Source organism: Asterias amurensis, chromosome 17 (genome assembly GCF_032118995.1).
Source record: "Asterias amurensis chromosome 17, ASM3211899v1".
In the NCBI taxonomy this organism is placed as follows: Eukaryota; Metazoa; Echinodermata; class Asteroidea; order Forcipulatida; family Asteriidae; genus Asterias; species Asterias amurensis.
Window position 1 is genome coordinate 17,685,189 of NC_092664.1, and position 21,235 is coordinate 17,706,423.

The following is a 21,235-nucleotide window of genomic DNA, read 5'->3' on the forward strand; positions in this document are numbered from 1 at the left end:
GCTGCTGCTGCTGCTGCTGCTGCTGCTGCTGCTGCTGCTGCTGCTGCTGCTGCTGCTGCTGCTGCTGCTGCTGCTGCTGCTGCTGCTGCTGCTGCTGCTGCTGCTGCTGCTGCTGCTGCTGCTGCTGCTGCTGCTGCTGCTGCTGCTGCTGCTGCTGCTGCTGCTGCTGCTGCTGCTGCTGCTGCTGCTGCTGCTGCTGCTGCTGCTGCTGCTGCTGCTGCTGCTGCTGCTGCTGCTGCTGCTGCTGCTGCTGCTGCTGCTGCTGCTGCTGCTGCTGCTGCTGCTGCTGCTGCTGCTGCTGCTGCTGCTGCTGCTGCTGCTGCTGCTGCTGCTGCTGCTGCTGCTGCTGCTGCTGTTGTTGTTGTTGTTGTTGTTGTTGTTGTTGTTGTTGTTGAAGATGGCATTTTAGTGTTCTGAATAAACATTAAAGTAGACATTTCTTCATGACATTTGTATTTTGTTTTGTACCCAGGGAGGAGAGTTCCGAGAGTAGTTTACCTGATCTAGATATGTTAGTTTTTCTGATCGTAACAACTCTTCAGGCCCTACCCATCAAGATAAATCCTCCAAATCAGTTTCTGGTGAAGGGACTCTTCCTGATGAAGCTCATGACATTTGTATTTTGTTTTGTACCCAGGGAGGAGAGTTCCGAGAGTAGTTTACTTGATCTTGATATCTTTAGTTTATCTGATCGTAACAACTCTTCAGGCCCTACCCATCAAGATAAATCCTCCAAACCAGTTCCTGGTGAAGGATCTCGTCCTGATGAAGCTGATGATGCAGATGAAAGCCAAGAACTTGACAATGAGGCATTGTTCTTTCAGCCTGGAAAGAGAGGTTTCTATGCTCCTCGGCCCGGCAGGAATACTTCAGAAAGATTGAATTGTTTCAGAAATATTGGCAGGTAAGTTTACACTTCGATCTCGAGCCCAACTCAAACATGCGGCAACACGACAATTTAAGTTGAGTGAGTGAGTGAGTGAGTGAGTGAGTGAGTGAGTGAGTGTGACTTTACGATTGTATGAATTTGATGAAACTAAGATCATTGTATTGATCATTGTGTAAACATCAATGAATTAATGTGTTTTCTAACACTCGGTAACACATTGTAGTGGAATATGTGACTTTTTACATTTCAGAATGTTTCGGTGATACTTGTTATCTCAAATTTGAAATGTTACTGCATCAGGGATATGTGTTTGCTGATGTGTGTTAAACACTGTTTACTTTCCCCTGTGTGATGCAAACAATCCACAGGCATATTATTCAGGTTATTCTTTATCCCCAATGCAAATTTAATGTCTATTAGAATTTCTTCACTGCATTTACATGACGTTCATAATAAATATAGGCATTTGTAATACGCAAAATCAATCTTAATATATGTTTAAGGCACAGCAGAGACAATGTTAACAAAACAATACATTCACCAAATGTGTTTAAACTTTAATTGATTTTGTGCAAAGCCAACTAGTGCTTTACTATCCTAATCATTTCCAGCTCGACCAATGTAGGAATGGCATACTCTAAGCGCAGTAAGAGGACACACAGTTCATTAATCAAACCTTTCTTTTACTCGTTGATCTCTTACTACAGAATATTAGGACTGTGCCTCCTGCAGAATGAACTTTGCCCTTTGACCCTAAGTCGACATGTTGTCAAGGTTCTACTTGGAAGAAAGGTACAGTGTTTTCAAACACTGCTTGTTTATTTCAATCAGGGTTGCTGAATTCTAATACATTCTCTGAAAAGTTGGATCATGTTTTTTGTACTAAATATATCTGATAACAAATGTTGGTTTTTCCAGTTTCTGTGCATCTTTGGTGTACTCATGCCAACAATCCATGTGTTGTTGAGGCACTGTGGCATATTCACTTGTCATTCTGTGGCATTGGTCAAAAGGCACAGCAAACAAGGAACAGATTTCTTTTAAGTCATTACATTTGGAGATGAAATGGTAATGTTTGTTTACTTGCAGGTTGGTTAGCATGACCTTCTTATGAAGTACATTTTGCCACTTAACTTTAATTGCTTCTCTCCACTCAGGGGTAAATTGGTACCTGTGAGGGCAGAGATGGTTCTTGTAATTAATAATAATAATAATAATAATAATAATAATAATAATAATAATAACGCTCCCCATAGAAAACTATATCACAGCGCTAACAAAAACTAAAAATGCACAATAAACAACAAGCTACATACATACAATGTTTGAAAAGAATTGATTTAGTAGCATAGTAGCGCATATTTGTTGCACAGGCTGTATACTCCCCAGGGGTAAACACTGTTTGAATTGCTTTGAGACGTCCTGGGTGTGAAAAGCGCCATATAAAACTGGTTATTAATATTATTCTGTCTGTTTACTTGCAGGTTGGTTGGCATGATCTTGCCTTCTTAGATCCATCTTTATATGAGAGTCTTCGTCATCTTCTTCTAGACGCTCAAAGAGACGGCGCTGAAGGGCTCTTCAACTCTCTAGACTTGTACTTTAGTATTGAACTAAGCAAGGAAGAGGGAGGTGGTCAAGTAGAACTGATTCCACATGGCATGGATATACGTGTTACTGCTACTAATGTCTATGATTATGTACGACGCTATGCAGAGCATAGGATGACTATGGTAGCACAGAAGCCTCATATGGTAGGTCAAACATTATACTTGTGAAGACTTATTTGATTTTCTTTTCCATTTATTTGTGTTAAGTTGGCTACATGAAGATAACTTTGTTATGGATGAGTTTTTAAAATGTATTTCTAAATTTGTTCAAGTGTTATCATTCTAGTAGTTCTGTACACATCTTTGTTGCATTGACCTCCTCTATAAGTTATTGTATGTGTATATTGCAATATGGAAATAAATGTTGATTTTAATTGAATTGAATTGAATTGAATTGATTGGTTAGCAGTGATTCCAACCCATACTTTGTTGCCAACACTCTGTGAGTTGTTGGCAAGGATTGCAAAATGTTGAGAGGACTAATTGTAACAACAGATATCAATGTTTGACCACAGTTGAGCCGAACAAATAAAGGCCTTGTTGAGTGGAATACAATCTAAACTCTTTTGCATTTTATTTGTTGTAGTCCATGAAGCAATGTCTGTACGATGTCTTACCCAAAGGTGCCCTAGTGGAATACAAACTAAACTCTTTTGCATTTTATTTATTGTAGTCCATGAAGCAATGTCTGTACAATGTCTTACCCAAAGGTGCCCTAGTGGAATACAAACTAAATTCTTTTGCATTTTATTTATTGTAGTCCATGAAGCAATGTCTGTACGATGTCTTACCCAAAGGTGCCCTAGTGGAATACAAACTAAATTCTTTTGCATTTTATTTGTTGTAGTCCATGAAGCAAGGTCTGTACGATGTCTTACCCATAAGTGCCCTAGTGGAATACAATCTAAACTCTTTTGCATTTTATTTGTTGTAGTCCATGAAGCAAGGTCTGTACGATGTCTTACCCAAAGGTGCCCTAGAAGGATTGACAGCTGAAGATTTCCGTTTATTGGTCAATGGTTGTGGTCAAGTCAATGTACAGACTTTAATTAGTTACACAACATTCAATGATGAAACAGGTGAGTTAATTAATACTGGTGCTGCTCTCAAATTAAACCAGTCAAATAATTATCTGCACTATCTGTATTGTACATTATGATAGCACTTTTGTGTCTCATCTGTTCTCCACCTACAATCAAGCACTCTTGGCTTAACGTCCTCACTTAATGATCCTGCCGAGTACTGCAACGTAAAGGAAAACATTATGAGGGGCAAATGTCTTTCTTTTTAATCCTACTTTTTATTGTGCTCTTGACTTATTAAAGTTTCTCATCTGCCTGTGTCATGTCCTTTCATTACATGGTAGTTTGAATTTGTCTTCAGCAATCTTAATCTATTTATCTTAAATTGTTTTAAAAAGTATTTCTCAGTTTGTTTCAATTTTGAACCTCTGTAAAGCACCTCAGGACCCTGTTTTAGGTCAATGCTGCTTTATTATAAAAACATTGTATTAGTAATATTATCAATCATCAGTTCCAATATAACTCAATAGTTTCAGCTTTGATTATGTATTTTTTTTTTAATTTATTTGTTTCCTCATGTTCCACCTTGTTTACATAAATTCTTTAGTGGTTAAAGTAGAGCATCAAGACCCTGTCACATTAGATCAATCCCAATCATACTGTTCATATTTCATTGTTCCTACATGTACGTTGCCTGAAGATCTATCATTTAAAAAAAATGATATTCTGTAAATATTTCCCTGGAAGCTTGTCAGCGTTTCTGTGACTTTGTTTTAGACACACTAAGTGGAATGGCGCTCTTTTTTGTTTTTACACTGATGGTCTCCCAGTGTTTTTTTTTTTTTTTTTCAATATATTTTTGACGTGCTATTGTCTTTTATAACTTGTACTTTTATCATTGTAAATTGTTTGCTGTAATTGTTGGGTTTGTGTCGATGCTTTTGACTACTGTTATCATTGTAAAATGTTTAGTGACTAGTTTGATGTTTGGTGCTCATTGACTGGTTTAATGAAGGGCGCTGTATAAATCCTGTATACTATTATTGTTATTATGAATTGGTTGTTATTCTTGCTGGTTGACTGGTTTAATGAAGGGCGCTGTATAAATCCTGTATACTATTATTGTTATTATGAATTGGTTGTTATTCTTGCTGGTTGACTGGTTTAATGAAGGGCGCTGTATAAATCCTGTATACTATTATTGTTATTATGAATTGGTTATTTTAGGAGAAACCCATGCAGGAGAAGGAGGAGAGAAATTGGCTCGTTTCAAGCTTTGGTTCTGGGCTATTGTGGAGAAGATGAGCAACCAACAGAGACAGGATCTGGTGAGTCTAGTAATGGATACTTAAAGGCAGTGGACACTATTGGTAATTACTTAAAATAATTATTAGCATAAAACCTTCCTTGGTGAAGAGTAATGGGAAGAGGTTGATGGTATAAAACATTGTGAGAAGTGGCTCCCTCTGAAGTGCCATAGTTTTTGAGAAAGAAGTAATTTTCCACGAATTTGATTTCGAGACCTCAGATTTAGAACTTGAGGTCTCGAAATCAACCATCTAAACGCACACAACTTCGTGTGACAAGGGTGTTTTCTTCTTTTATTATTAATTCGCAACTTTGATGACCGATTGAGCTCAAATTTTTACAGGTTAGTTATTTTATGCATATGTTGAGATACACCAAGTGAGAAGACTGGTGTTTGACAATTGCCAATAGTGTCCACTGCCTTTAACCATTTAGTGAATCTTGTTATATTTATTAATTTTGATGCTTCATAAATTGTGTGTGAAGATAGTCAAACCAACCTTATTTTTGCAATATGATGGTAAAACAGAATGGATTCTTTAACTTAATTTGAACTGGGAATTATTGTTCATCTTAGTCCAAGCTAGATTTGTTTGCTTGCTGAATCTGTGATGTCCCACATCGTGGTTGAACAACTTGCTTGACTTGTTCTACCCCTTTAGGTTTACTTCTGGACATCCAGTCCGAATCTTCCAGCCAGTGAAGAAGGATTCCAACCAATGCCTACCATCACAGTTCGCCCGCCAGATGATAATCATCTTCCCACTGCCAACACCTGCATTTCTCGCCTTTACATCCCTCTGTACAGCTCCAAAGTCATTCTCAAGAAAAAACTACTCATGGCAATTAAGACCAAAGCATTTGGTTTTGTTTAATTATTCAAGCTTCATAGTTGTAGTTTTCTTTTTGTAGGAGGCGAGTTTAATCAAGTCAACATATAACCTTGTAGAAATAAAATTCTAATCATCGTCTAGCCGTTCCTGGTAAACCATCTAAGCACAGGGAAATAATGCAATGTGCTGTTCTATCCTACCAAGGAAAGACTTGTCATAAACAGGAAATCAAACCATCAATTTTGGTACATTCCGGACACACTTCACTTTTAAGTTTTTTGTAATGTTGCATTGTATTTTCATTGTATTTTCACTCGCCTTGTACAATTCTGTGTTAGATTCATGTAGTTAAGTAGTAAAAAAAAAAAAAAAAAGCAAGTTGGAACTGAGATTTTTGTGGCCAGTTTAAATGACAGTTGATATTTCTGATTTGATATCACAATGAGAGATTGATGAACAACTAAGTGATGCTACTCTAGGTTTGCTCACTTCTTAATAAACCTGTGTTCATACTACAATAAGACTAAGTATTTGGGTTTTGACTTAATATAGATTTGAGTATTTGGGAATGGGGGGGGGGGTACCTTAAGGACCTGTTGTGCCCACCTGTCCTTATTCATTTTCAAGCATCTTTTATTGATTGTTGTCCTGGTACTATTATAATGTTTGGCATGAATTACAATAGATGTGTTCTCAGTTGAACCTATACATGTGCCTCACAATGGAGCCGTTAATATGCAATAATTAATGTTGCAGCAAAAGATGCTTAATGTTTGTATAGGCAAAGGTTTGTGGTGATTTAGTCGGGAAGTGCATATAAGGCTCTGGGTTCAAAGCCTATCTCAGTTGGTGTGATTTGTGTTGTCTTGGAGAATAATGCATCTTCAACCCATTATAGATACTACTATCATAAAAAGGCCTTGTAGTCATCTACGCCATATAAAAGTAACCCCTTCATAATCTTGATATTATACATGTATTGTTAAATGATAAAATAACTCTTATAATAATTCAAGCAAAAGAAAGTAAATCAAATTTAAATCAATCCATATTCCTCATTATAAAACACCTTTGCTTGTTCTGTATTCTGGTTGGCTGAAACACGGTCATGTGGGGTGAACTAATAAAGTTTAGTATTTTAATTTGTTACTGTTTACAGCACCCTCTCTTGACCTGAACCGTGAACAGCAACTAATAACTGAATATGGAGAATTTTAATGGGTTCCATACTTTTCCCAAGATTCTTTTCTTGTTTCACATTTTAAGACCGATTCGGTTACTTGTGCATGTCTATTCCCCTTCGGGCCTGTGAGTGACCAGAAGAGCGACCCATTTCCCTCGGCCGAACCAGTCAATAATGTGTATACTAAATGAACTAAATTTACCATTAAAGCAACAGACTAGAGTACTAGTTTTTGTGGAATTGAAAGTAACCAAGTTATTTCTTTTAGTTCAATCATTTGAAAATAAAATGAGGCAAGAATCTTTTTATTTCTGTTTGTAAGTGTAAGGAATAATTGAAAAGTCTTGGTGCATTGACTTTGAAGCACATTATTTCTGTTTGTAAGTGTAAGGAATAATTGAAGAGTCTTGGTGCATTGACTTTGAAGCACTATGAGAGTACACATTGAGCTCTAAGCACTGTAGTTGTTATTATTTTATGCTGAAGCAAATGACTTGTTATTTTAGACGTGTGCACACGGTGAAACCACCCGAGTTTGTACATGATGGATACATGCTATTGTTTTGTTTTCTGTAATATTTAAAGATAAGAAAATAAACCCAAAGTCCACATATGTGTATTGGTCCTTGTGTTTGATTTATTAAAATACCATAAATCATGTAAATTGTACTTGAAACGAACATTCCGAACAAACAGTAACCTTACAGTGTCCCATAAGCAAAGTCCCCCTGTATAATAAAAGGGCAACTCACATTTAAGTAGTTTCAAACTATGCAAGCATTTGTTACAGCACACCATGTGACCTTCAAATTACTTTTGTGGAAGTTCAAATTGGGGCAAAAACAGTTTTGGAAGTAGGCGATTAGTTACTTTTTGAAAGCCTTTGTCAGCCAAGACTTGTATTTGCAATAAAATTTAAAATAGTAAATTTTCAGTTCAAAATGCATGGCTTTATGTATTAAATATCAAGCCTCGCAGGGGTTGATCACAATAGTTTTTTTTTTAAGTGAACAGCCCATTTGGCATAGACCTTATCGCAAATACCAATGCGCAAGCGCAGACTGTTGAATGAGGTGCATTGTGGGATATATATGGATCAAATTTGGATACCAGCAAGACCACAATGCACCTAATTCCAAGCTTTACGCGCGCACCCCGGTATTTGCAAAAAGGTCTATCACTCTGATTATATAACATCCACAACAAAGGTATATAATACTCGGCAGTTAGTTTGAAGTGGAAGGAAAGTTAAGCTGCTTTCCTTCAGGCGGTGACCAACATTGGTCACTGTCAAAGACCAGTGTCCAAACTTTGTGTGACCCAACATTTGTATGTAATAACAAACCCGAGTTGCAAACAATTTGTGTAAAAACCCTGTGACTGTTCTCAAACATTTTATTTCAGACTTGCAAGATCCAACCTCATTGTTTTACTCATTTCTAAAAAACTAAAGCATCTCAAGTAAAACTATTTCAAGTGAAGTTTTCAACTAAGAGCAACTTGAACACCATGTAAGGTAGTTACATGTATATAAACCTTACCACCCTGTAAGTTTAAAACTAAGAGCAATTTGAACACCCTGTAAGCTGGTTATATGTAAACCTTATCACACTAAGTTAAGTGTAATCATGTGAACATTTTTTCACATTTATACACTTCCTTTACCATTAAATTCAGTTATTCCATTTAAATTGCACTAAAACTAGAAACAACACCCTAACATAATATACAAACATTACAATAACAATGTGTTTCCTGTACCCTTTCAAACAATGTAGACTGTTTTCACTGTGCTCAACAGGTGTATCTTGCACTACAATTCGAAGTTGCTAAAATTGATTTGCCTCCATTGAATATATGTTTAAGTCAAAACTTGACGTTAAAATGGTTCGCAAGGAACATTGGTATTATCTCCTACTATTTTGTTGGTACTCTACCAAATGAAATCCATCTAAACACAAAGTGGTTTTCTCATTTTACAAAAAGCTTTTCATACGGTGACTGCTCTATATTCCCGACATCCCTATGTTCCGACACAGACACCCCCATGTTCCGACACCCCTATGTTCCGACAACTCGACCTATGTTCCGACACGCCTATGTTCCGACACCATTATATATATTCCAACGACCCAAACACCCCTATATTCCAACACCCCTATGTTCCGACAACCTGCACCAATATTTTGTGTTGGCCATTTTTTAAGAAACTACACCCGACTGCAATTTAGTCCATAAATGTACTGGTAACCTATGTAGTCCCCCAGAGGAGTTTAATTTGTATGAAAAGTGTTATTCTGTCTGCTATTAAAAAATAGCATCTTTGATTTATTTAGAAGAGGACTGAGTAATGGAGGGGGTGGTATGACTTAATTCGTTATTAATATTATTATTATATTATTATTATTTATTTATTTGTTTATTTTTTAAAAAAAATTTTTTGGGGGAGGGTGCGCAAATGTAAGAAATTACACATCGGCGCAATAAATTGAAGGCTCATGAAATGTTATCAACATGGACACGCATCTAACAATAGCAAAGTACTGAGTGTTTCATTGCCAGCTAACTCGGGGAGCTATAGGCCTAACTCATGTTTACAACCACAACAAGCAACAAAATCATGTGTGATTCGATTATCTTAATTTGATTCCATCACTTTTAAAATCAGTACGAATTCAACTTATGATATTCAAACCTATTCCGGGCCAAAATTCGCCGGGAAACCTGTAATACAAGATGTGTTTTTGTTATTGATCAACAGAGTAATAATGTGCGAACATAGAGGTGTCGGAACATAGGGGTGTCTGAACAACCCTGAACAAAGGGGTGTCGGAATATAGGTTCAGTTGTCGGAACATAGGGGTGTCGGAATATAGGGCGAGTTGTCCTAACATAGGGTGTCGGAATATAGGTGTGTAACCTTTCATACATATACTGTATACATCATAAGTTCAAGGCTAATCCTAGTGCAGCATACAGTAATTGTTTTAACTCGTCATATACACGCACAATGCATTGTACAAATATCTTAACATTTTGTTACATTTTAGGACCTCAAAAAAATTAAAATAATAATCTAAAGCAAATTTCCATATACTAAGTCCTCAAGGTCATAAGAAACGAATACTTACCCATATTATAATAATTAATTACCTTTCAACCTCAGAGTCACACACTCATAATGGTAATTAATTTCACACTAAGTTTAACATGCACCAATTATATATGTAAGGCAACTGAATTTGAACAAGTGTTCAGATACTGGACACTATTGGTAATTGTCAAAGACCAGTCTTCTCACTTGGTGTATCTTAACATATGCACAAAATAACAAACCTGTGAAATTTTTGAGCTCAAATTGTCGTCGAAGTTGCAAGATAATAAAATGAAAGAAAAAACACCCTTGTCACAAAAAGTTGTGTGCTTTCAGATGCTTGATTTCGAGACCTCAATATCTAATTCTGAAGTCTCGTAATCAAATTTGTTGAAAATTACCTTTCTCAAAAACTACGTCACTTCAGAGGGAGCCGTTTCTCACAGTGTTTTATACTATCAACAGCTACCCAGTACTTGTTCCCAATTAAGTTTTTATTCTTATAATTATGTTGAGTAATTACCAATAATGTCCACTGCCTTTAAAGGAACACGTTGCCTTGGATCGGACGAGTTGGTGTATAAAAAGTGTTTGAAACCGTTTGTTATGAAATGCATACTGTTAGAAAGATATTTTAAAAGTAGAATATAATGATCCACACAAGTAGCACTCAAAATTGCACGGTTTTCTTTTTACGTCGCGAACTATCACGGTCAGCCATTTATGGGAGTCAAAATTTTGACTCCCATAAATGGCCGATCGTGTTATTGGACGAGGTAAAAAGAAAACCACGCAATTTCGAGGCATATTTGTGTAGATCATTGTATTCTACTTTTACATATCTTTCTAACCATATGCATTTTATAACAAACGGTTACAAAACGCTTTTCAAAGACCAACTCGACCGATCCAAGGCAACGTGTTCCTTTAAGGTGATCCTATCTGTTTGTTCCCTGCCCCTTGGTTATACAGCAGTTAAAGGTTGAAAGACATATTGGCACCTGTGAACAAAGAAATTGACATCCCCATAAGGTAAGTATATTAAACCTGGGTGTGATCCATGCCCCTAAAGCTTTACTTGACACCCCTGAACGAAGAGATTTGCCATAAAGGGTAAACACCAGCAATCTGATGGACACCACAGGTTCAAATCTTGTCAAGTTCTCTTAGTTCACCAACAAATATACAAAAAATGATTAAAAATTGAATAACTTTTCTTTCTTTTGAGGGTAAAACATGCCTCTTGCTTTAAATAAATACTTACATGTATGGCATTAATGCTCATGAATTTTACTTTAAAAACAAATTGTTAAGAAAATAGATGCATTCTAGTCTATGGTCGAACTCTCTCCATTAAAATCCTGAATTCAATCAACATTACATTACATTACATTACATTTCATGCTCACACCTGTGAGCATGACACTTGTGTATTTTAATCAAAAAGTTCTACATTCGTTCAGAAGAAAACCATAAAACAGATAATGAAATAATAAATAAACCTAAAAGAATATGCAAGTTGTCTCAGAACCTTCTCCTTCATCCAAGAACTTAAGAAGCTTACTGTGACACTATCAAAATAAATAGTTATAAAAATAATATAAAAATAATCTACATTAATCTACATTTAAAGTGTCTTTACTTAACTATGTAAATTTACATCCAACTGTATTCTATGAAATATTGCTTTTAAGAAATGATCCACAACATTCAGAAAATGACTTCACTCACTGTAACATTCAACCATCTCTAAATTAATCCGACTTCCCGACACAACAATGCAAAACACAAATGAAGACCAACAACAACAATTCCCATGATACCATTTAACACCACCTTTTTCATGTTATCCCTGGGTAATATAAAGGCACTGAAATCCATAGTGAGATGAAATAATCGATGAGAAATGAAAAGGTAGATGATAGAGGCCAGTGCAAAGTTCATAAGTGGGTATCCCGGTATGAATACAATCAGCTTATGTGCATTATACTGCATGTAAATATGGAGCTGTGCTATGTAAGTCTCCAGAGTAATCTTACCAAGAAAAGCAAATAAACCAAGATAACGAGTCCTTAAAGATGGGACAATGTTCCTGAAGAATATATAGATTAGTATAGGTATCCAGGAGGTGTATGGATGGTACTTGTTGTAGTCATACTTCTCACGAAGCATAACGCCATCATACCATATTCCTAAGATAACCAAAAGCAGACCAGATAGAAAGAACTTGATAAGTACAGTAGTCATGTAGTCTCGATGATTAAGATGGCGTTTATCAAGGTAGTTGATAAATCGCTCAAAGTGTGGATAGTTATAAGCACAAACCATACCAACAAAAGTAGCATAATGATCCAATCCAGCACGGAATAACCATTCATGCATTGAACCTTCGTAAGACATGATAAACCAGAAGGGTTTAAAGATTACATCTCGAAGGGGTGTGTCAAATACAGCAGCATTAATAACAAAGTAACATACAAACTTAAATGCCATTTTCAATCTGTCTTCATTCCAAGATGGGAAAATACCCATAAATGCATACACAGAAAGGAACCAATAGGTGTGCATGGCACAGATGTAATACAACATGTAACTATTATCTGTAACAAGCAGGGTCATGACAACAAGAAAGTTTAAGCGAAATAACATCTTCAGGATACGCCACAAGGAAAAGTCTTTCCGCACCCAGAAGAAAGAGAAGTTACCTGTAAAGGAAACATAAATAGGATAAGTCAATTAATACAAATAAATAAATACCTTGGACGGTTTCAAGTCTTTGATTATTCAAAACCCGGTCACGTGGGGGAGTGTTAACGGTTGGTATAAAGACCAGCTTTGAAAAATAGCGAATAAGTGGCCCCTAAATCAGCTTACATTGTGTAAACCTTGCGCGTTGTACTGTATCGCATGCTTATTTATATCCATGTTAGTTTCATTGCAACTTCGTGCACTTGCGCGTAGGTGTGCTGAAAATGTATAAATTTTGAGTGCGCGTGTGTAACAGGTGCACGCGTATAAACTCATTTGTCCATATATGGTCTTGTTACCAGCGACATGCTACATGACCTCTGTTTTTGGCTTGCGCTGTTAACGAACCTCGCCTCCAGCTCGGGCCGTTAACAGCGCCAGCCAGCAACCCGGTCATTACCACGCAGTGAAGACCGGGTCCTCGCACTGTTATTCCCTAATTGATTCATGTACATTGGTGGATTGAAACAACAAGGCAAATAGGTAAACTTTGGGTTTGAACAAACACAAATTTACTGAAATGGGACTTGAACCATCGACCTATTGTACGGGAGGTTGTTGGTTCAAGTGCTGCTCCAGTCAAGTTTTCTTTGTTCCAACCCAAACTAGCTAAGACTTACCCAGTCTCTTTCCCTTGATACATGTACATTGGAGGATTGAAATAACAAGGCAAATAGGTAAACTTTGGGTTTGAACAAACACTAATTTACTGAAATGGGACTTGAACCATCGACATCGACCTATTGTACGGGAGTATGTTGGTTCAAGTACTGCTCCAGTCAAGTTTTCTTTGTTCCAACCCAAACTAGCTAAGACTTACCCAGTCTCTTTCCCTTGATACATGTACATTGGTGGATTGAATTTTAAAACAATAAGGCAAATAGGTAAACGCTGGGTTTGAACAAACACAAATTTACTGAAATGGGACTTGAACCATCGACCTATTGTACGGGAGGTTGTTGGTTCAAGTACTGCTCCAGTCAAGTTTTCTTTGTTCTAACCCAAACTAGCTAAGACTTATCCAGTCTCTTTCCCTTGTGGTTTATTTAACTTGAAAATATATAAAGTAAGATTTTTGAAGAGGAAACTGGTAATCAAAGTAAAGATCGTAGTTTATCTTACCAAAACCTGTCATCCAAACATAGCAAGCAATGAAGATCCTAATGTAGTTGTAAGTCTCTTTAGCCATGAAGTAGTGGTACCAGACAAACATTACCTGCATCCAACCTTTCCATTCTTCAGTCTGGTCCCTGAAAGAAAACCATCAGAAAAGATATAAATGAAGGCACCAGTTTGGCAAGCACATGAATGAAAATCTTATCAGTGAACTTTGCATGGCAAGTGAAATAAACCTTACAAAGACAAAACATACCTGTTTAAAATCTTGTCCTCGGTTGTCTGCACAGTAAATAACCCAGCAACAGCAAACAGCAGCAGAACTAAAAACATAAACAAGTCACGTGAATACTCCCTTGTACCCTCAGCAAACCTATGCTTGTAATCACACACATAGAATAGCATCATGATCAGACCAAACATAGCACAGTACCACAGAAACTGGTCAAACGTTGGTGGTGGTGGCACTTTGGAGAACGTTGGAGCTTTGGGTTCTTCATCTTGTTTTAGTTTGATACTTGAGGTTATCGGGTTACCAGAGTTGAGCGAATCTTGAATGAGTTGTGTCTTAGCTTTAGTACCTCCAGTCGGGTTTATAATCTTGGTATCATTGCTTTCAAACCCAAACTTGTCATCTTGCTGTGTACTGTCTGGTTCTATATTATGGATAGTTATTTCAGTAGTTGCCATTCCATTAATGACCACACCATCTCGAGTCATGACTGACCCGGCATCTTTCCTATGTGGTTGACTATTTCTAGACTGAATCCTTTTATCATCTTCAAGTTGCTCATGTTCAGAGTCAATAGCTGAGGACTCTAAGTCTGACTCATCTAATGAAGTGGCTTGTTTGATCCTCTGTCGATATAGAGATCTGAAGATTAATAATAGAATAGCAGAGATCCATAGCAGTAGCAATGTGACTTGGGGTATAGTTGGAGCATTATGTGATGCCTGAGAGAGGGCAGTTATATTCTGGGCAGTGCTTCGTCTTACAACATTTCCAATGTGCCAGTGATGTAAGGCTTCCATGGCGACTCAATACTCCATGTACCACCTAATGTCAAGAAAAAAACAAAGGAAAAAAAAGAAGTAATGTTCTAGTTAATATTTCTGTTCATTCAGGCTTGTCCGTGATATCGTTATCCTTTTTAGTTTACTTTAGAACTATCATTCAGTGTTAGGGTTAAAAAAAAAAACAAAAAAACAGTAGTAATCTTTATCCGTGATGCAAATTTAACGTCTAATAAATCATTGCGGTACCTGCTGCTTAAATATAGGATTGAAAGTGCCTCTAACTACCAGGCTGCTCTTGAATTGCAGAAGTTGTGGGTTCGGAACACACCCGAGGGATATGCATGTGATTTTATTCACAGAAGTCGGGAAAGTACCAAGTATACAGTGCTAACAAACATAGGTGTAGGGTAAAAAACAATATATAAGTGAACTATCCATCGGTTCACAGGTAGTAAATAAACATCCTTTCTTCTACAAGTACATGTATATTGGTTATTTTGAGGAAGAAACAAAATCATTCTAAATCTTAGACATTCTGGAGATGGGGCAATGGGTATAAACCTGAACTGATCCAACAATAATGTTAAATTGCAAACAGAGCTTTGTTTAATCAAATCATTTGATTTTGTCCTTTAAATTATAATTTTAGGACATAATTTTGGTTTGAAATATTGATCAGTTCTTCAGCTGCGCCAGGCATCTAGAATTCTCTACCACTTAATCTTAGATCTTGTCTTTGTACCACACCATTAAAATCTCTTCTCAAACCAAAATTTTGATTTCATCAACATTTATATAAAATGGTAATACTGTTGCCCTTTGTTTAAAAAATAGGTCTCATCATTAAATTTTATACCAGGTAAATGACAATTACAGGGCCTTCGTAAACAGTAAATATAAATTTCACGTCATGTTTTAGTACTTTTACTTGAGTTTGTCTTGGTGTATTTGTGGAGGTACATAGTGCATCGACAGTTGTTATAAGAACAGCACCAAGTACAAAACATTGTAACATAGGCCTATAGTCTAGGTCTAAATGTAAAAAATAAATAAATAAATATGACGAGGGAAAGAGAAATAGGGGGCTAACCCATCACGCGTCGTATCCTTTATATATGTTTATAAGAGATTTAATTGTTTGCACATGATCGCTGCATGCACTAGTGATCATGATGTAACAGCTGCATAAACCTTGGTTGCAGAATGGCGATCAATCGCATACGTGTCATTCATTGCAACACATGGGCCGACCATTTACACTACATTCATGTTTATACCGATGATTTGTATGAGTCTGAATTGGCAATCTTGTCATTGTCAATGTTTCCTGTAAATACAATACTATTTCACTGATGATTTGTTTGAGTCTGAACATTGAATTGGTCCTCAGGCCTGGAATTACACGGAAGCCACAGACACCATGGTCTTTGTTGCCCTTGTCTTGGCCTTGGTGCCCCTTCAAAAAATGTCCATAGACACTTTAGATTAAATCAAAGTGCAAACATAATGTAAAGAGCATTGGGCGTTCTTTGACATTAAAACAAATGAGTCTTTTTTAAGACCATCCGACTCAAGATTGAAATCGGTGAAAATCAATCCAACATTTGTTAAGGCGAATGACAATGTAGAGGAGGTGTTTCTGTTTCCTTCTGTCATTTTTTTTTTTCAAAGCATAATTTTTAAATAATGTTTTTAAAACACTTACAATCATGGATGCAGTTTCAGAGGGTTTTTTCAGGAAGGCCTCAGAGTCTTAAGTAACCACTCGTTTTGTTTCAATTTTTTTTTAAAGAAACTACTTATTTTTTCATTTGAGGGTCATTCTCTGTAAGAATTAGGCTTGCCTTGGTTCAGTTGTGGGTATTTTTCCCTGATCCCATTGGTAGAAAGAAATAAAGAAAGAAAGAAATAAAGAAAGAAAGAAAGAAAGAAAGAAATAAAGAAAGAAAGAAAGAAAGAAAGAAAGAAAGAAGGGGCGCAAGAGGATTGTGCTAGCCAAAGAACAATTAGGGAAGTCACCCTTGTATTCAGGAATTGTAATTTGTTTTCATTAGTCTGTCTTGGCAGTAGCAGTAATTATTGGTAGGCCCATATTGTTTTTCATCTGGTGTAGGGCCTAACTTAGTTTACTTGTGTTCATGTCTGCCCAAACATTGTATTTTATAGTTGGTTACACATCAACAGAGGAATCCTGTGTACTACCTGCGTCATATCAAGCTAGGTCTCTGACTTATACATTGTGTCAGCTCTTAGTGAAAAAGTCTGAATATTTGTTCTGCACTGCGTCGGATACTCCTTTGCACTGTAAATATTATGGCGTTCAAGGTCCCTTTTGGACTGTTCAGCCTTTTAGATATAAATATTGAAACTTGTTGTCATTCAAATATTTTTGATGAGATTGCAGTTATTCATTGACTTTTTGAGACCTCATAACATTTCATGATTACGCCTTATGTGCAGATTTTGGTTCAGCTTGCAGAGGCTTGTTTGTGTTCATGTCTGCCCAAACATTGTATTTTATAGTTGGTTACACATCAACAGAGGAATCCTGTGTACTACCTGCGTCATATCAAGCTAGGTCTCTGACTTATACATTGTGTCAGCTCTTAGTGAAAAAGTCTGAATATTTGTTCTGCACTGCGTCGGATACTCCTTTGCACTGTAAATATTATGGCGTTCAAGGTCCCTTTTGGACTGTTCAGCCTTTTAGATATAAATATTGAAACTTGTTGTCATTCAAATATTTTTGATGAGATTGCAGTTATTCATTGACTTTTTGAGACCTCATAACATTTCATGATTACGCCTTATGTGCAGATTTTGGTTCAGCTTGCAGAGGCTTGTTTGTGTAGATCATTATATTCTACTTTAAAATTATCTAGCTAACCATGCATTTAAAAACAAACACTTTCAAACGCTTTTCAAAAACCAACTCGACCGATCCAATTTGGAGTGAGAACTATATGTCTGTAATTTTTTTAATGTATTAACAATAATAGATTTTTATTTATTTATTTATTATTTATTTGGGTTTTAAAACACAAATCATGGTCAGTAGTACCACAAGATAATACTAAAATAAAAATGAAATGCTTGACAAAATCAAACATTTCAACAGTGCTACAAAGCCAATAACAAACAAAAACCTGCGCTAGCCAGATAAGAATAACCCACAAATAGTTTGATAACAAATTCATCTTGCAAAGTAAAACATCACTGAAAAGAAGAAACCTTACACATTACATTCAATTTTCTATATAGACCTACATTGTTACACACAGTTTTTAAAATCTGGAGCACTGGAATAGATTTTAGATTAAAAACTATCAAAGAGCTGATAGGACTATCAACAAAATCCAGAGTACAAATTTATAGAATCCTGGACAATGCTAAAAAAGTGAATTTTCTATAATTCAACTGTTCTATAGAGTGGTGAAACTCTAACCCCTTTCAAAGTATAGTCTCTGATATATTTGAAAAGTATCAGTTTTATAAGAGGGGAAGCATTTAATTCAGTGGATTTAACAAAAGTGGGATTTTTGAGAGTATTAAGAAACCTGATTTAATGTTTGGTCATAATCCTTACTTTTAGAAGGTATTGTATGTTTGTATGCAGTGTATTTTCCCTACTCCTACAACTTTGAGGTCCATTCCGCTATCGTCTCCATGACAGTCGAACGAACCTCATAATTCTAGGGGCTGAATAATTCTCCTTAGAGGTCAATAAAAAAGCGATTGTTTATTAATCTTGGTTGTCAATTTGTTATATTGTTGTATTAGATGCACATATTTTAAAGGTGAAAATCAGTGCAAGCCAAATCAGTCCAAATGCTCTAATGACTATCATCATGACTATGCTCCAAGTCCAAACAAGCTTACTAAATGGGAAGGGGGGCTGGTCATCTCGCCCCCTAGCCAGCTCGCCCCAACAAAGTCGCCCCCTGCATTGATCCCCCCCCCCCCGACAATGTCGCTCCCTAGCAAAGTCGCCCCCAGACAAAGTCACCCTCAGCCAATGCCCCCCCCCCTTGCAAAGTCACCTCCAAATAACGTTATACGTTTGGTTGCGGTTTTGTAGTTCCGTTTTTACCGTGAAATATTAATACAAGTTTTAGTCCTTTATTTTGTTCATAATATTTGATTGATTTTTTTATTTGTTTTTGCAAATATTATTAAATCCATTTTTTTAAACGATTGGGATAAGGCAATGTTTTCATCTGGGGAACTTTAAGAAACCTAGTTCTGATAACGTAACCCTCCTCCCAACGGCGGCCGTCAGGACGAGTGTTACGTTATGGCAACCTAAAAGAAACCCTAAGAAACTTGAGCTTTACACTATAACAAAGGATGAAAAGGATAACTTTCCGTATGGCGCCATCACTTTTTCACTCATTTTTACAAAAAGGGATCTCATTGAGGTAAATTAATTAGATAAGATAGATAAGATACTATAATTATTTCATATCAAATAAAAAAGTGGTAGAAGCACAAACTAATACACTTCTGGGGACAGCATTGCTAAAGGGGGGGGGACACATTGTCAGGGGGCGACATGGCTAACTAAAAACTAGGGGGTGAGATGACCAGCATCCAATGAATGGGAATGATCTGTTGATCTTTATTTAGGGAATAACAGAGCGAGTACCCGGTCTTCACTACGTAGTAATGACCGGGTACTAACACTGTTATTCCCACTAATAAATACCTTTTTTAGCGAATTAAACGGCTACAATATTGTCCAAATTTTGTGACTTTTCTCTCGGCGGTACTTCCAGACATGTTCAGGGGCCATATTTGAGCTTTTGATGGTTCCCATCTCTTTCGTGCGTTAATCACATTACTGATCTTTGAGACCAGTGACTCTTTGAAATAATGATCTGTTCAGCGCCTTCACTGGGGTCAAAGGAGGCAAATGATTGGACGATAGCTGTTCCTTGTGCATTAAAACGCCCGCATGAGCTCGGCGTCACTTTATACGCGCGCACATATTACACGCGCGCACTCAAATATGATACATTTTTAGCGCGCGTACGCGTAAGTGTGCGAAGTTGCAATGAAACTAACAGGGATATAAATAAGCGTGCGATACAGTGCAACGCGCAAGGTTTACACAATGTATGCTGATTTAGTGGTCACTTATTCGCTATTTTCCAAAGCTGGTCTTTATTATACCACCGTTAACACTCCCACACGTGACCGGATTTTGACCCATCAGAGACTTGAAACCATCCAAGGTATTTATTGATATTTTTTATAAAGTAAATATTGAATATGAAATTAAATGCTCCACCCCATGAACCCCCATCCCTTCAACCCTTGGAGCTACTTCCATCCATAGAGCATAGAGCTTCTCTTCCTTTTGGGGACCTTGCTCTATACTCCATCCATCATGCCATGGAGGTAGAAATAGATGCTCCACCGAGAAACTCTCAATCAAAATGCGAGATTATTTTATAGACCTTATGCACATGACGTCATTCCAGTACGGCGCCCTCGCCTTGAGGTCAAAAGGAGGTTGTTCATTGGCCAATCTATGTGCGTTTTGATTGTTTCGTCACCGTTTGACCTCAAAGATGGCGACTGAATAACGTCAATGCATAAGGTCTATTAAATTAATTTAGTTAGGGCCTACTTAGAGTGAAATGTTTAAATCCAGTTTAAATAATACTGTGTGTAGCCTAGGCATGACCTAGTTAGTAATACTAATAGTATTAGTAGTACTACTATTACTAATAATAATAGTAATATTGAAATATACTTTACTTACAGTTACACAATCACCGCCAAGTTTTGCTGCTACGAACTACAACACTAATCTCTATCTGGACTAGTTGATCATCAGAGCTACACTCAGTGCTAGCTACATGTGGTCGGAAATTCTCACTATTGTGTATTACATGGAACTACGTGGCCGACGGCAGCGCAATTGTTGCTTATTCGATCGTGACAATGGATGATCACACCGGCCTGCGACCGGCCTCATCTATCTCATCTGCCTTGCGTATTTCACGACCAGGCAGTAGAGGTACGTGGCATGGTACGGACACACTGCTCGACCAAAACTTAAACCATGAAAACCCGGAAATGTGAAATTGAACAAACAATTATGTTAAACCATCACTTATTGGCTGTATGGACAAACCTTCCATAAAATAACCCAATCAAAGTAGCTGTTCTTCAGCCTGATATGTTTTTTGCACAGATTGTTGTTGGTGCTTTAATAAAGTTGCTTGAGTAGTGAGATCACAGAGCGAACATGGTGTTATCTTTAAGGAATAAAACACTAAACAGCATAATTGATCATCTCGGAGAGTCTCTTCTCTACCAAAAAGACTGCAGGGACCACCACGCCCACCCATCGTGAAAAGCTATATGAATATTCATAAGGAAAAGGCGGAAGTCAACAGAAGGGGGC

General features: G+C 37.0%; 2 protein-coding genes across 2 annotated transcripts in view; one reads left to right on the forward strand and one right to left on the reverse strand.

The window, feature by feature from the left end:
* Positions 1-9,266, forward strand: part of LOC139949559 (E3 ubiquitin-protein ligase UBR5-like) — a 75,261-nt gene extending 65,995 nt beyond the window's left edge. The window contains exons 44-49 of the mRNA XM_071947949.1: positions 638-904; positions 1,597-1,681; positions 2,374-2,643; positions 3,434-3,578; positions 4,749-4,849; positions 5,492-9,266. Of these exons, the coding sequence (XP_071804050.1) occupies positions 638-904; positions 1,597-1,681; positions 2,374-2,643; positions 3,434-3,578; positions 4,749-4,849; positions 5,492-5,704 (1,081 nt within the window). The 3' untranslated portion in view covers positions 5,705-9,266. The remainder of the gene's footprint in view (positions 1-637; positions 905-1,596; positions 1,682-2,373; positions 2,644-3,433; positions 3,579-4,748; positions 4,850-5,491) is intronic.
* A 1,527-nt stretch (positions 9,267-10,793) lies between these two features.
* On the reverse strand, positions 10,794-21,165 carry LOC139949560 (uncharacterized). Its single transcript, XM_071947951.1, has 4 exons — positions 20,588-21,165; positions 14,060-14,860; positions 13,810-13,937; positions 10,794-12,644 (listed from the first exon to the last, which is right to left on the reverse strand). The coding sequence occupies exons 2-4, from the start codon at positions 14,833-14,835 to the stop codon at positions 11,689-11,691; spliced, it is 1,860 nt and encodes a 619-aa protein (XP_071804052.1). The 5' UTR covers positions 14,836-14,860; positions 20,588-21,165; the 3' UTR covers positions 10,794-11,688.
* Positions 21,166-21,235: the final 70 nt, after the last annotated feature.